Genomic DNA, 17,085 nt, shown 5'->3' with positions numbered 1-17,085 from the left:
GCAAAGGAGAGGTGGCGAGCCAAATAAACCCCCCGCAGTCTGTCTCTGTCTGTCCTGGCCTCGGCCTCTCCTTCCCTTGTTTCTCCCTCTTCTCCCCACACTTCGTGCCTGCCTACCACCTAACTTTGAGAGCAATTACAAACCTACCATCAAATACCAGCCTCTCACCGATATCTTGGTGGAATGCAAATGCTCTTTCTCTGAGGTTCTCATTTTTGCTGTGGCACAGTAATCACTGAGACCTTTTATGTCCTTAGGAAGTTTGTTATATCATGCTGACATGACATACATTCCCTCAGATCTTTGTAAAATATTTGGTCTTTTCAGAGAACTGCACTTTTCTGTCTCTTATAACACTGTATAAAAAAAGTTGGGAGACAAAGTAAAATTAAGTTAAAAGAAGAATGAATTCATGGAAGGATAAAGGCAACTAATCAAACGTTTAAGACAACAAATATTTTTGTTTTTAATAAGTTCAAATAAGTTTTTTTTTAATGTATTCTTGCTTTGAATCTATAACAACTTGTTTGAAATAACTGGGCCACTTTTTTTCTACAACAGCTTTATTGAAGCATTTGGGAACTGCACAGACCTGAGGCCTTTCGTACAAATTAGGATTAGTGGTTTGACAAAGTAACGTCAGGTTCAACCTGCTCCAGGGAAGGTTATGGCTGATATAAAAGATCAGCACATATTTGGGCTCTTTTACACCAAACCAACGTCAAAAACCAGCAGCAATGGAAAGGCCCCCTGTGACAAGTGATCTACCCCGACGCAAGTGGACATAGCCCTCCAGCTCAAAAGGTGGATGTAGTCTATTCCCGGTGTTCAAAAAGGGAAAGCAGAGCACCACATTCAGATAAAAAAAAGAAGTAAACAGAGCAATGTTGGCTTATCATCACACCACTGTCGTTTGGATGCCATAAAGTTTGTGTGTACTTAAAAAAAATGGCCTGTTGCAACACTTGGCCTGCAGATTGTGGGGAAGGATAGGAAGAAAGGCTTGGATGAACTATAACATAATATAATGTCATTAAACAAAACCCCAGTAACTTGGTGAAATCATGGATCATTCTCCAGATATGGTGAACAGCCAACTGGAATGATGTGTCTCACTTATAGATTCAAGATACTGAATTAGCTGAAAACAGCATTAACAGAGCAGGGACAAGGGACAGATATTTACCCACGCTCCAGATGTTGCCATGAATGCATGGTATTTTTTTTTTAATCCAGAAAGGAGAAGCTGGGCCTGTTAGCAGGGAAAGCATTCCAGAGAGTCGGAGGCAGCGACACTGAAAGCTCTGTCTCTGTAGGTTGTCAGTCTGATTTAGTGGAAGGAGATGCTTATCTGTTTTTGTGATAACTCTGAAGCCCGTTCTTGTTTATCCTATCAGATCTGAGAGTAATGTTCATTTTCTTCTTTATTGAAATCATTCAACTATAAAAGTCTCCTGCTGTTTTTTTCAGACTCCTGCAGCGAAAGGTCATCTTCTCGAAATTGTTTGAAGGTACGTCTGCATACGACTTAGATGCCACAATAATACAGCTGCAACACATAAATTCAATTAAATACACAGCTGTAATTATAGTCAGATCTAAATGTGCTTTAATGGTGAAGCAGTGAAATTGATAAGCCTAATAAATCAGACATTCATGTAGTTGTTGTGCTTTTTAAATCTCTCACAAGTTCGAAAGAAAATATTCAGATGATATATGCTTGAAAAAATGTGCTTGAGATACAATGTGATTTGTTGACTGGTGCCAACTCTGCCCCTGTGACACGAATGTGCACACATTCATTGTCAGAAAACCTGAGCTGACTTGGAGAGTTGATGGCCAGGTTAAGGTGTTCTTGATTGTTAGGTTTAGTTAAGCCACATAATCAACCCTCACACTGGGAAGCTGTGTGGAGGTTCAGTATCTTGCCAAAAACACTTGAACATCAGGAGCTGGGGATTGAACCAGTCACCTTCCAACAGAAAGATGACAACTCTTCAAGCTGCAAAACATCTTATTCATGGCATTCAGTGATAGTATAAATAGATACTATGAAAGATAAAGAAAAACAGCTAATCTGCATATTCAACTGACCAGAAGACACAAACCTTCTGCATTTTAACTTAATAAACTATTCAAATCAGTTAAGTAATCATAAATAATCCCTTTATTTCCTCTGTTTTTAGCTTTTGTTGCTGCCACTATGAATGTATTAAAAACTGGGATTAGACAACATAGGGACTTTTCACTATGATGCACAGACACATCCCTCTCTGTCCCACTGCCATGACCTACTCAGTGGGTCTACATGATGAGATCAACTCGATTATAGCTATAGTTGGGTTATTCTCCTTATCTGAGCAAGAGTAATTATCCTTGGATATATGGCGGTGAATGAATCGAATCACTGGTACAAAGCATACGATAGGTGGCGCTGTACCCATTTCAACTATCATTAATAGAGCCACTTCCGGTTGACCTCTTCACCACCAACAACAACAAAGCTAAGGCATTTGAGAAAGATGGCGAACGAAGAGCAAAATTAAGCCACGTCCCTCTACATTTGGGATGAGCTGGTTATGGCACAAACGTGATGCACAACGGCGCATTCTCCATCGCGTTGTTTATTTCTTTCTGACAGCGGCAACAACAACAATAATATCGTCTCCTTCGACTTCCGGGTGACGATCCCGGGAAAAAATCTCGAGCATGCGCAGAACACTCAATCCGACCCACTGTCGTCTCCATGCACATTCAGTGGGCAATTGGATCGAGTTATCTCAGGGTCTTAATTCGATCAAGAGTAACCTGATCCGATCTGTTATTTTGTCAGATTAAGGTGTCGACATGAACTGAATAACTCAATCTTATTGTAATTTAGCCATTAATCCAATCCGATGGCACTCATGTAACCGTACTGATAGACTCTCACATGATGGAACTGGAAAAAAAAAACACAAAAAGGCTTTTTGACATTTTTTCCAAACTTCCTACAGGCCTCATTCCTCACAAACTGTATCAAAGAGACAGGAAGAGAAGGCCATGCACACAATGAATCTCCCCACAGTCTGCACAGACGTGCACCCACCCAAAAACACAAAAACGACTCCTACTCCGAGACCACTTCCCATTGTCGTGGGTCCAGCTTCCCATAAAGAACGGCAGCGAGACAGTGAATAAAAGAAAGTGAAGGCCAGGAGGCAGCAAGCACAGATGGTGGGACTTGAGTGAGACTCTGGATGATTAGCAGCAGGCAGCAGTTAGAAGGTGAAACTGAAAGTGGGGCAAGGTGATCGTTAAGAGGGGAATTTGTCACCAGGCAGGAAGAATCTACACCAAGTAGCAGAGGTGATGTTGAAGTATTTTTTAGGGCCGGATGCAAAAACTGAGAGAAAAAAAGAAAAGAAACCCATAGGTAGATAATGCAGACAGGATACAGAAATTGTTTTGCAAGACAAATTCAAGTCTCACCCCTCTGTCAATATCCAAATCACGTCCAAACCCTAAACTCCTTTGAGCTTCATACAGCACAAGGCATTATGTGTACGTTGTATCGAAATCTGTAAGTTTTCGTCACAGAATTCAAGAACACGTTGGATAAATACTGTATAAACCTAGATATAAAGACAGCCATGGCAGAGCTCCCAATAAACTGCTGTCTTGTGAACACTGATGTCAGAGAGTCCATAAAAAACATCTCACCAGGTTGACAAAGTCCTGGTAGCAGATCTTCCCGTCAGCGTTGCCATCAGCAAGAGCCAGCAGGACTTCCAGTTTGTGGGGGTCAAGCTCAGAGCCGTGGGTCGCCAACAAGTCCCGGAACCTCTCTGTGCTGATAAAGCCTGAATTGTCTGGATCATACTGCAAGTGAAGAGACAGAAGCAATGTGAAAATAATTAAAACTGCACATAATCTTTAAATATATATATATCTTTGATATAGTAAATATTACATGCATTGATATGGCTCACGACCCAAACCACATGCATTCTATCAAATACAGCATGTACCAACAAAAAATTCTGGATTTTCTCCACATTTGTTCTCTACATCTCATCCTGTTTTCTTTCCTTGTGGTTTTTCAGCTCTGTACTTCAAATCTTGTGAAATAGTGAAGTTGCCAGTTGAAAACAACTGGCAACTTCACTATTTAAACAAATATCTAGAGTCTGGAATTTAAGGATTGCAGATCTCTGTCACAGAACTGAGGGTTAATAATTCTGTCTCAGTTAAAAGATGACCTGGGGGAAAAAAAAGCAACAAATATCTGCTCAAATGAACATTTTATTGTTCACAATCACTCCTTTGTTGTGACAGTTGGGGCTTTATTGCTCCTAAAAGATTCTGTAGCTCTCACGCCGGCTGCAGGTCTCGGTGCATGGTGTGTCCTCCAAAACAACTATTCCTGTGTCACAATTTAGTATCAACATAGTTTTGCGCCTTGGAGGACTGAGACAGAAATGCAGCATATAGGTTAGCAGAATAGAGTATAAAGCAGCAACTCTTTCTGGCACCTATTTGCTGCATCCTTCGCACAGTGTCTCACCAGCTGATCATCCAGAAGTTTTACTGGGTGGACAATCTCAGCAGGAAGTGTAGAGAGAAAGCTGCAGGCAATTTTATCCTCACGTCACTGCTCCAGAACATTTCTCGAACATTTAAGGACTGCAGGGCATACATATTAATGGCTCTAGAATGATTACAGTTATCCTTGATCTTAGACTCATGATCTTGATTTTTTGCATTACATTTTATAGCACAGCTTGAGTCAGTTCTCCATCTATGAATTAATGACTTAATACATTTTTTGTTTATCTTTGTGGGTGATGATGATAGTTTTTCATTAGTACCTCAGCCAACGTTTCAATTGAGCTAAGACCATACTAAAAGGCGTTTAGCGAAGCATTGCGAACCACTAATAGGTTACCGATGGTGTAAACAACAATCTGCACCAACACCTAAGTCCTGCATACCTGAGGTAGTTTAAAATGTGTGTGCACAATGTACAATTCTGGGGGCATGAATTTAAAAAAAGTAATAGATTCTATTTTCTCCACGGACAAGAGGTGAGCTCTGCAGCGGACAGTTGGTATGAATGGTTGGTATCAATCCGAAAAGGCACTCAAAGTCCTGCTTCTAATAAATACAATCTTGAGACTCTCTTGTTTGCCTTTACATTTACCTGATTGAATTAAATGGAAGGAACATTTTTCTTTCCTTTTTTGTGTGTGTCTAAGGTTTTTGTGTTACTGCAATCTAGCATACTATCAATATGATAAACTGCTGCTCATGTACTGTGATATACGGTCTTAAGCAAAAAAAAAAATTAAACTGTAATTTGGGAAAAGCCTCAACAGACTGCCAAAAGACATAAAATTGCAATTCATCAAGAGAAATTACAAAGTTCCGCAATCAAATCACAGTAATAAGACATTAGAATTCAAATCAACAGCCCCAATTCATGCATAACTTTCAGAAAAGCAACGGTGTTGTACTAAAAGCGATGCGCGTAAATTACATTTTTCTCCAATTAAGACAGGCAAACAGGGATATATCCTACATCCTTCAGTTTAAGTCTGGCACACCAAAATCAACTCACTAAAACTTAATTCACAAACAAAACATTCTCATGTACATCACAAATGTAGTTTCCTTGCACGAAATCTTTTTATGAGGGCAGATTCTACAATTTTGCTGCAAAATCTAAATTTTTTTTAGCAAACCTGTTTGATAATGAGGACATAAAAATGACTTCATGTAAAAAAAAACAATTTTATCCACTGTATATTTGGATAAACAAAAGGGATCACAAAAGTAACCTACCCTGAATTTAGCTATTCATTTACAATAACTGAAGAACAGCAAGAACAAGCCCATGAATAACATGCACTGATGAGGCCAACATGCACACAACAAAGTCACTTGTACATGCATATCTCTGTAAAATATAAACTCCACTTTACAAAAAACACACACACACACACAAAAGAACAAACCTTTTCTGTTGAGGACATTTTGTCATGATGATGTCACATCAGCCAGAGTCCCACCACTGTGTGAGTGTGACTGAGACAGTATGCTCAGTGTCTATCCCTGTCATATTGTTTGTCCCAGACTGTGCAACCCTATTTCCAACCAGGACTAAAGGATTACAGTCCAGTCCAAGACACTCATCACACACCTCCCCCTGTCTTTCACTCTAACCCCCTTCCAGAAACCCCCCAATCAGCCACCCGTTAGCCTCCTCGCTACAGCCCACCCCATAATACCCCCTCACTCTACATTCATCCCTTACTTTCTCCTGTCTAGCAAACATGCAAGAGGGCTAACTGGAAAAAGAGATAGCTCCATAAATGCAGCTGTTGACTCCTTTCACGTCACTCACAGATGCAGACAGTCATACGTTATTTTCCCCACACTCACTCTACATTGCAACAGCGCAGGCTTCATAGCTGAGTGAACACTTGAAAGCCAACAGGCTGGCTGCTGGGTTGGAGACGCTGAGGGTTGCACACACTCAACAATGGGCCTCTGATGGCAATTTCATGCCAAGTTTACCCAGTCGCTTCACTCAAATTAGCAAACATTTCGTTCTGATCCAGGTCCACTCTGAGAAGGACATTATACTGGAAGATGAATGAACAACCCTCCACTCAACTTAGAAAGTAAGACATTTATGACTTGACTATTTAACAAGTGGAGTTATTTATTTAACAAATGGTTATGACTGCAAGTTATGGTTATGACTGACTGTAACTAAATTTTTTGGCAGTTAAATTATGTTTCAATGAATTGATCAGAAAAATAAATGCTCATGAGATGTTCAGTTACACAGATATTGAGCTTAGTATCATAGAAGACATACAGCCTTACTCATTAGTTTAGACTTCCTATACTTAAGCATATTATATCTTAATAACACATTTAAATCGCTTTACTAGGTCAAAATATTTTAGAATAATATGAGCACCAGATAAATATGTAGTAAAACAGATTACTATTGATGGTATGTATGTAAGAACAATCACCAGATTGCAAATGTAGATGATCTTTTGGCCCAAAACATTTTCATAACTATGTTGTTGCCTTTGTTTCAAAAAGCCTGCATTGCAAACAGCCAAGGGAGTGTGATGCAAATCCCTCAGACTACAAAGAGCACACACCCACACATACGTGCATACATAAATCCGGGTGTGGACATAATACCATAGAGCATTCACAACCAGTGATATTAAGGTCTTCTAAGCTGCCTCTCAGTGTGAAGGAGAAAAACAGCAGAGGGAGGGGAGAAGGGAATAAAGAACGTGGGTTGGGGGGGTGAAACAAGGGGGTTCAGATTGGACACAATGCAAGGTTTTTGTTTTCAGCCTCATTTTCATAAAGCTGAATATTAAGGAAGAAGAGGGAAGGCTGTCTGTGGGGGTCAGTGAGAGTCTGAAACTTCACATTTGCATAGAGAGCCTGGAGAAATTAAGCAGTCCTGGAAAATCGTGCAAAATATGCTCAAAAACAATTTAGAATGATGAAATCTGGCCTCATATCAAGCGTCTGAACCAATCCAACAACAGTCCTTTACTGTTCTTAGGGATGTATTACGGGATACGCAACAATAAGATAAAAGACTTTCAGTTAAATAATTTTGCTAATGGCCAGACAAGTGAGTGTCTAATCCAATGGGTCACCACCTTAAGAGATTCTTGCTGTTATCCTCTCTGTGCTAATATTTTTAATTTGCCATCACCTCAGCTCGGTTACCAGAGCCAACTCATCATAGACCTTTTTCATAGTAAATATTTTGACTTGAAATAAAAGGCCAAGCATAGGTTTATTAAGGAGGGCTCAGTCTCACTGAGAGGGAGTTCTCCTTTCGTTTCTTCTTCTACAGCTAGTGAAAAGCATATTTCATACACCTAAGCTTGTCCTGTGTCAAGTCAGAATGTCTTCCATGAAGATCTTAGTCGAATTAGCAGGAATCTAGCCCCCTGCTACAACAGTACAACCTCTGCCAAGTGCTCAATAGTCTTAATTTATGACCTTTAGACTCAGTTGTTTTGTTAGTTTGGCAAAGTTGACCTCTCATGCGTTTTTCTCATTACCTGTTGCTGTTGTTAAGGCAGAAGAATTCAGCTGCCACTAAAGTTAGCCTTTGGACTCTGTACTTTAAAAGGGAGCAAAGCAAGCATCTGGTTGCATTTTGGATTCTGCAGTGTTTTGGGCAAGAAGAACTTGGAAATGTCTAATTCAATATGCACGGTACACTAAGTAGCAGGTTATGATACAATGTAGTAGCGCGTGGTATCAAAATGGACATTCAATGTTCCTGATTTATTTTCATATGGGATTTTATTTTATTTTAATTTATTTTGCACACAGTAGATTACTAGAGTACACTTTTATTATCCACAAGATTACATTTGGAATAAAAATCTACACCCCAAAAGGAAAAACAACATAGCATAGCTCCAGATTCACCCACCTACTGACATGTGCTAGAAACAGATCATGAAATCACAAAATGTTTGCTTTGATTTGGTATGAAAACCTTTGCTGTGAGTCACCCTGGCAGTCAATGCTGTCTGTCTTGTATTTAATAAAGCAAAAAAGAAGTATCTCTATGAGGTTGTTTAATTTCACACTTACAGGTTCATCCAATAACAAGCATGAAGAATTCATTCAGCACCATGACATGTGTGACCTGTCTCGAGGGGATGCATTGACACACAGGGGTTTTAGCCTATTGTTAATGTTCCTCCCTGCAATTTTTTTTAAGTTGTCAGGTGGTCTATAAATCATCTGAGAGGATAAGAAGTAATAAAAACACTGCATAAATACACATGGCCTTTGGTTAAGGAGTCAGTGAAATTTCTAATGTCACACTTAATAATACCATCCTCCAGGCTTGGGCCGTATATAAAGCGTGACCACAAACCAGCGGGGAAACACACACTGGCTGGGGATGTAATAACGTGTATGAGAGTGTGTGTGCAAGCACATGCTGCACAGTCAGTGGTTGTAAGAAGGAGTGCCACAAATACACACTGGCAATGTATGACAGTGTTACTATAACTAAATTACATGTCTGCAAAACACAGTTCACAAAATCAAGGAGTCTGCAATGTCATATCAAATTGAACTTTTACAAAATATTGCTATTTTCGATAGAACTGTAATTTATCATTATTGCTTTTCTCCTGCTCAGTAATTACCCCGTCAGCACACAGCCTGTACATATGAATGATTACCAACCTGTGTCTGAAAGTGTGCACCACTGAGTTTCGTTAAAGTAAGGCTTATTCAGTGCAGAAACGGCTTCTACCGGTTTGATCTGCTCACCCAAAAAGAAGACAGACTATCCGAAAATACATCAAATATCTTATTAAAACTTCAAGCAATAAGACTGCATGGCAACACACATAAAGGTGAAAAACATTATGCTTTTTCAAGACACTTTCCATATTTACTTGTTCTTTAAATTCACAATTGTACCATTGGAAAGCACTATTTTAAATTCTTACGAGGTAATTGTAGATTCCACTGCACATACATCTTGTAATATGGCATTAAGGAGTAATTGTCTGTAGCTAACTGTGTAAAAGCTAATTTAATAAAATTGGTTGTTTGCTCCCCTAATATTGTCCTTTTCTGAGGGTCTGAACTGCAGGCTGCTGGTGATGTAATTAATGAAAAATGTGCATGTGTGTGCTCCAAAATGGGTTGAAAACCCTGGTTAGCACATGAAAAATGAAAGCCATCCAATCTCTCGTAGAGAAGTCCTTTTATGACAGCTTGTTCAGCGCTGTGAAGGGAAACACTGGCAGACAATTTGGAGCATGCAGGATAACCAGTTAATCAGCCAACACTGATTGTTGAGGACTTGCCCAGGAGCAGGCAGGGTGAAATTAAGCTACATGCATGCTCATATCCCTACTATTTTGAGGTTTAGGGAGGTTTAGGCTGCACTAGGGCCAAAAGAACAGTAAATCACTGTACCAAGGGTAATTTCCTCAGTCGACATTACGACATCGCACAGTAGGAAAAAAGCCCATGTGGTAATAATACCATTAATAATGGCTCTGTTAAAAGTGTCCCAGTAAGCGACCTGAATGTGACAGTGATTGGGCATGCATATTAATACGATCCTGACCCTGGAGCAACTAAACAGAATTTGGTCATTTATTTTACTATTTACACCTATTTGTCAGAGCACCGTAGGTTAACATCCTCACTGACTAATCAACAGCGTTAAAGCAAATGTTAATGAAAGATCATACAACTGTGATTAACATTTTTTTACACTTATTTTTCACCAGGACAATAGAATAATATACGGATTGTAGCAGCAACTGCATTGGCTCATGAATATAACAATAATACAGCTTCCTGTGAAAACAGTAATTGTCATTAATATTCACACATCCTTGCACTCAGCAAAGCCAAGCAACATCCTCTCTTCTATACTTGTACTGTCCTTGTGTTTGTCCTGTGGTTATAAAACAAGATTATACAAAAAAACTGAATAAGGCAGCTCCAACCCTCTCTCAAACATGCTGAAGAATGGAGTGCCTCGCAATTTCACTCGTCAAAATTCAATCAGTTTGCACTCTAGGCAAAGACAAGGGCAATTTTGGTTAGGTTGCAGCTTTCGTTTATGTTAAAGGTGACACTCTTGCAGCTGCGTGCAATGCACATGTAAAGAGAAAAAGCCCACAGACATGTAGCACATATTGTATGTTTATCTGTAAATGTGTTGATCTCCTTGATTAAATTATTTTCTGGCCATTCTACTGTAGATTTTTGTTTCATGACCCAATTTAAGTCAAGATTTAGCTGTCAGATGGCCTCACATTTGTGTCTAAAATACTTTTTTATGCAGAGGAATTAATGGTTGACTTAAGAGCCCTTTTCAGACATCAGTCATTACCCACCACTGTTGTTCTTTGCTAATGCACACAATCCAAACAATGGTGACTCAGCACCTCATCAGTGTGTACTTACAGAAAACTGCAAGTAAAGAATCAGCTGAGTGATAACAGCATCTCTGGTCAGGGCAGTGTGTAACGCAATGTTGGCTCATTCTTGCACACAGACTGTTTAACCTGATTGACAACACTCCTTGCTTGGTCAGAGGTACATCAGCAGGGGATCAATCACTCAGTCAACCACACATGACACCAATTTGCCACAAAGGTGCATGACAGTGATGGGTTAAAAAGCCCAATGACTGCAGGTTATCCAGGTCCTGTGGCTGCAAAACAAGTCCAAATCACCACCATACATGACAGTTTGGTTTTTGCCAAATGTGGTGCTGTGCATTATCTCCACTTTTGTCTCGTGTTAAAAGGACATTGCTCGTAGAGTTTTGTGATATGTTTAGATTTAACTTTGCAAACCTGCTCTGCTGCCGTTTTCTTTTATAGAGAGAAGAAGCTTTCTCCTGGTAACCCTTCCAAAGAAACAATACTTCAGTTTAGTCTTTTTCTAATTGCACTGTCATGAACTCTAACATTCAACATGCTAACTGAGGCCTGCAGAGCTTGAGATGTAGCTCTTGAGTTTTTTTGCAGAATCCTGAGCATTGCACATTCTGATGTTGGGGTGAACTTGCTGGGACGTCCATTCTTGGGAAGCTTATGACTGTTTTGAATGTTTTTCATTTCAAAATCATTTTTCTTATTGTAAAATGATGGATTACACATTATTTGGAAATGATCCTATAACCCTTCTTCAATTGATGGGGAGCACCAATTGCCTCTATTAGATTATTGCTGATGTCTTTCCTCTTTGACATTGTATAAACACACTGAATGCTCCAAACCAACAAACTGCACAAACCTCTGCTGTTTAAGAAGAGCTTGCAATTGCTGATGATGAAATAAATCAAGTGCATTTGATTAGCTGCATCTGACTGCTACTTACCCCTTAATTTATACAGTAGCAAGAAGGTTTGACTTAAGTTTTCATTCACTGCTTCTGCATTTGACTTAGTTTTTGTTCAAATAAATAATGACACATTTTTGACCTTATAAGGACCAAAAAACCTAAACTAAACTAAAAGAGTATTTATTTTTTTCACATGAATAAACTGAATATTTGAAGATCCCTGTCTTAATTTCATGAATGCAAGTTATAACCTCCTATTCAGGGTTTCTAGAGGTCAGATGTATATATTTAAAAATCAAATAAACCAACTCATGTACAAGTCTAGAGTGAAAATGTTGGTTCTGGCATTCATGTTAATGCCACTTTCACCTAAAGATTATTGCAAACCAAGTATACGTCCCCATGGCAATGACATTCCTCAACGTTGGTGGTCTCCCTCAGTAGGACAATGGGTCCCCGGCAGCACTGTAAAAACTGCCCAGGAACAACTTGACCCAACTACAAAACGCCACAGATCCTGGTCCAAAGCAGCATCTGCAAGATGTGCCAGAACAAGCCTGATCCATTAAAATCCCATGAGATGCAATCCCAAAGGATCTGTTTCGGTAATGCTGGTGCCAGACATCCGAAATGTTTTTTCAGTACAAGGCGCACCTACACAATATTATGCAGGTGGTTTGGATGTTTTGGCTCATTACTGAATGTTCACACATACAAAAGAACCTATATATTCCACTTCCCTTTGGTTCCCCCATATTGTCTTGGCATGGAGTAATTAGCACTTCTAATAAAAAGCCAGCCTTGTTAGAGCTCATTAGTCTTCCTGCTAATTACACTGAAGCACCGGGGAGGACAGGCAAAACCAGGGGCACCTCATTCACTGCCCATCACTTACACCTGCTGTAATGGGAAAACACTCTCTCTCTCTCTCTCTCTCTCTCTCATACACACACACACACACACACAGTGCTTCTCATGTTAATCATGCTTTTCATGTACTCTTGACATCAGGCGCACTTTTCTTATGTGGCATGATTCTTGTCTCCATGGTAGTCTCCCTGACACACAAACACTTTCTTTTATCACATCATCTGACACAGCTGAAAGAGTACATTATCAGCGCCACTGAAAGGTGGATGGTGCTCTGTGGTTTGGGGGTTTATCACTGGCCCCACTGCCAGAGCCCAGACTTGGCATCATTTTGGGGACTAGTTCAGGTTGAGTGGAGCTGACAGCTTTTCAGCAGCCGGCGGCTCTGAATGAGAGGGGTGGGACGGCAATCCAGAAGTGGAGAGTCGAACTCTCCCACCAGCAGCTGTCACAGATCCCAGCTCAAACAACAAGTCTAAACTGAGAAATTGAGGACATGGATGGAAATCTTGATGTCAGCCAAGTGTGTATTTGTGTTCATGCAAAGAGAAATATAGTTGAAAGCAAGTATTCAGCCTTTTAACCACTCCAAAAATTAGATGGACTTCCTTTTAACATTCCCAGGATACATTTGTTGTCCCTAGAAGACTTGACAGCAACTTGATGTTCAGACTTATCTCTCATCTCATGTTTCACAAGCACACTTTTTAATTACTGTGAGAGTGCAAAAATCCAAAAATCTTACTAGCTAGTCTCTCATTTTACCCTACTGCATAGGCAGCAGGGCTGAATTGTCGGGGTGAGTCACCATTTATCATGGAAAAGGGAAAGAGCTAAACATTCCACAGATCCTCTACAAACAAGAGGGCTAGAATTCCATAATTTGACAGAATGCATGGATGCATGAAATTTGCGAAAATCAGCTCTGTCAACTCCTAGCTGTACATGATGACTAATGAGCGAAGCGTTACAATTTCTCTTCAGGCTCCACTTTCTTGCTCATATTTTAACTTTTTTCTTGTGGAGGAAGGGGGATTGCCAGTTTGTTGAAAATCTATCAAACAATCAACTACAATAAAGAAAGAAAGAAAGAAAGAAAGAAAGAAAGAAAGAAAGAAAGAAAGAAAGAAAGAAAGAAAGAAAGAAAGAAAGAAAGAAAGAAAGAAAGAAAGAAAGAAAAAATTGTTAATTGATAATCTGTCAATCCCTTTTTCACTCCCAACTAAAGGCATACTGACATTTGAATGCACAGTGTCACTTTTGGGTGTGCAGGGTTTCCCGAGTTGAAAAGGTAACAGTGATGGGACATGTTGCCATAGCAACATGGAAAATGTCAGCATAAAAATTTCAGTTAGTTAGAGTTAATTATGTATTTGAATGCATAAACATAGTTCTTTGTCTAACCTTAACCAACATTTATTTCCTAACCCTTATAAAGGACGTTTTTTGCCATGTGAAGCAATAAACAGCAATTATGGTTATTCATATTATATCATGAATTTCATCAAATGTTTTATCATGGTCAACATATACTTTACTCAGGTGAAGCAATTTTGCAAAAACTCTGACTCCTTAATGTCCCAGAAATCAGCAGCTCTGTGCTCCTCTAAGCAGCTGCCCAGCTCTCTGAACATCAAAGTAAGTCATGAGGATTGCAAAAAGCTTTCAGCTGAATGTTTTCTCTGTTTGCAAAGAGACAGAAGTTAAAAGGAGCCGTGGAAGTCAAGCTGAAGTCTGACAAACCACAAAAACTTTTCAAGGAACCTTGCTGGTGGAATTACTTCTCTGAAAAAGAGGAAAGTTAGTCAGGATCTGGAGTGGTGGTTCTACTGTGCAGTTTCACAAATACGACACAAATCTGTCATCGAAGAAAACCTTTCTCTGTGTCCTCGACATAGAATTTAGCATCAAAAGTTTGCAAATAAACATCAGAATAAACCGAACATCTGATTTGTACCTCTACAACTGTTTAACATGAGGGTGGATGGATCGTGTTTGATATTTGACTTGCAGTAAATGTCACAGGCAGCATTGAGGTAAGAATTGATTCAGTTAAATACCAGCACAGTCTGGAGCCAAAACATGACCTATGTTAGTTAGTTATGGTTGTAAGTTATAGTTTTAAGGTCGCCTGAAATATTTCAAATCAATGTGGGAGGAAAGAGAAAAATGTCAAACTATTGTAATTCTATACTTAGCGATTGTTTATTCAAATGACAAGTAGCATTCAGCGAAGTTTAAAGATTCAAAGAGAAATCAACCTAAAAATGCCACTTTGAACGCACAACTGCGGTGGAGGTGAGAAAAGGCGCAGCTGAACTTTGAGTGACTGCTGCTCCACAAACCAGTGGGTGACATCATGGTGGTTACATCATTTTTGTTCTTATAAGCCTTTGTGCTTTAGCCTTTGATGAGCATCTACTTTAAATATATCCATTAGGAGAAATGTCCATACACTGACAGTGGATGAAAAGCTTTGTGTGCACACACAAAAGCACAAATAAGACAACACGGGAGGAGGAACTGCCTAGTTCATGCAGGGCGATCTGAAATGAGCTGGTCTGATCTCGCCCACAGCCCGGTCCTGAGCTGACAGCTCCTTGCTCGAGCACTGATGTTGATCACAACAACAGTCAATAACCGCTTGGTTGTTTCATTGTTCTCTGAGGAAAAAAGACCCAAGTTACTCTGAGAAAAGCAATTCTGCTATGTTCAAAACATGGAGAGGATGGATTGAATGCAGCAGAATCTAAATCTTTGTTCGTCTAATTCTGCTCTGTGTACTTGTACTTGTGTGTGCACCTCAGAGTCCAAAGCTTCTACCTGCACTGACAAAAACAATCAGCTCACATTGACTTAGATGACACAGGAGCTAGGTGACTTCCTTTCAGTTTTGTGGAACTGAAAATATCTTCCTTCTTCTCGGTTTCATTATCACCAAAGCTCTCAAACTGAGCTTCAAATGCATTCAGCGGGAAACACATTTCCTTCAGAGATAAAGGCAGATAGGCAAATCCAATACCTCCTTGCTCTTCCTGGTGAGATCTGGTGTCACTTGATAGCTGAGTGACACAGCAGAGTGGAATCGGATGCAGAGGGAGCTATGTGTTGAGCCGCCACATATTCAGGCCATTAATTACTCAGACATCACCTCTCCTGTCATGGAGGATTCTGCAGGAAAAGGTCAGCCGTCTGGCTCACATAAAGACCATCTCGCCATGCATGTCACGACTCCTGCCGGCCCAGCCAGTGCTCTGCCCACGTCGTCACACTTCAGAGACATGACTAATGCCTGAACAAGACTTCTAATAGCCCCAAAAATGCCACAGCAGTGTCACAGAGAATCAAAGGCTAAAGCCAAGGCCAAAGAGGGAAAAGAGAGTGGGACCAGTGAGAGGATCCAGACAGAGGAGTGATAGAGTTATAAACAAGTGGGAGCAAGCAAAGGAGAAGACCAAAGTTCATGTTTTTGTTACATTTTGCACACATTTGATTCAGTTCAGTTAGGTTTTATGGCGAGTTTGAGTGCTCTTAAGGGGCTTTCAGATGGGATGCAGCATGAGCTGCATTCACCACAGGCAAAGGGGGCAAAGCAGGAGAGAAGGGCGTACATAAGCAAATGGAGTCCAAGTGTGATGACAGTAAAAAATATATATACAACAATAACAACAACAATAATAAAAAGAAATATCCCTTTAAAAAGTGTTTACACCAGAAATGAACCAAACCGTGGTTCAGCTTGATCTACACTTATACCACGGCTTGTTTTTTGGACCAAATTTGTTCCAGACTCTGGTTAAAGGGAATGTTGAAAACACATGCAGAGAAAATGTCATCAGTAAGAGGAAGACTTAGAGAGGTTGATGAAAAGATTGAGATCATACTGGAAATCCTGTCGATTTGTAATTCTTATCTGATAAGAACAACACTACTGGCTACCATTCATAACATGGTAATGATAAAATATATTATTGTATTTGAAAAATACCATACTTTTACCTGTAAATGGAAATAACCAGCATAACCTGCTTGGCCAAAAACACTTGGTGGCAGGTGAGAAGAATTATTACTACTATTAGTGAGATAGTCATCAGCTAAGCAGGGAGACTTTAAAGCAACAATATAATAAAGCATACATCAGCAAGATCAACAAGCTGAGAGAGGACCTTGCTTGTCCAAGCACAGCTCTCTATTGTAACCGACTTTCACTAAACAGCACCTCCTCCAGCACTTTCTCACCCTCTCTGCTTTCTTTCCCTTGTTACTCATGTTTGAATACGATCTGTGTTTTGTGCCCCTGGGAAACTCTGGTGCTACACAGATGCCACATTTGAA

General features: G+C 39.9%; 1 protein-coding gene across 3 annotated transcripts in view; it reads right to left on the bottom strand.

The window, feature by feature from the left end:
• rhbdl3 (rhomboid, veinlet-like 3 (Drosophila)) overlaps positions 1 to 17,085 on the bottom strand; it is a 68,992-nt gene that overhangs the window by 28,949 nt on the left and 22,958 nt on the right. For 2 of the 3 annotated variants that reach the window (XM_072383439.1, XM_072383440.1), the window contains one exon: positions 3,703 to 3,861. In XM_072383439.1, coding sequence (XP_072239540.1) covers positions 3,703 to 3,861 — 159 coding nt within the window. Of the gene's footprint in view, positions 1 to 3,702; positions 3,862 to 5,996; positions 6,129 to 17,085 lie in introns of those variants that run through there. The other variant, XM_072383441.1, reaches the window with a different exon arrangement.

The sequence above is a fragment of the Leuresthes tenuis genome, unplaced genomic scaffold (assembly GCF_036924035.1).
Source record: "Leuresthes tenuis unplaced genomic scaffold, fLeuTen1.0.hap1 SCAF_4, whole genome shotgun sequence".
Lineage (NCBI taxonomy): Eukaryota > Metazoa > Chordata > Actinopteri > Atheriniformes > Atherinopsidae > Leuresthes > Leuresthes tenuis.
Note: the sequence above shows the minus strand (reverse complement) of the source record. Positions and strands in the feature narration are given on the sequence as shown.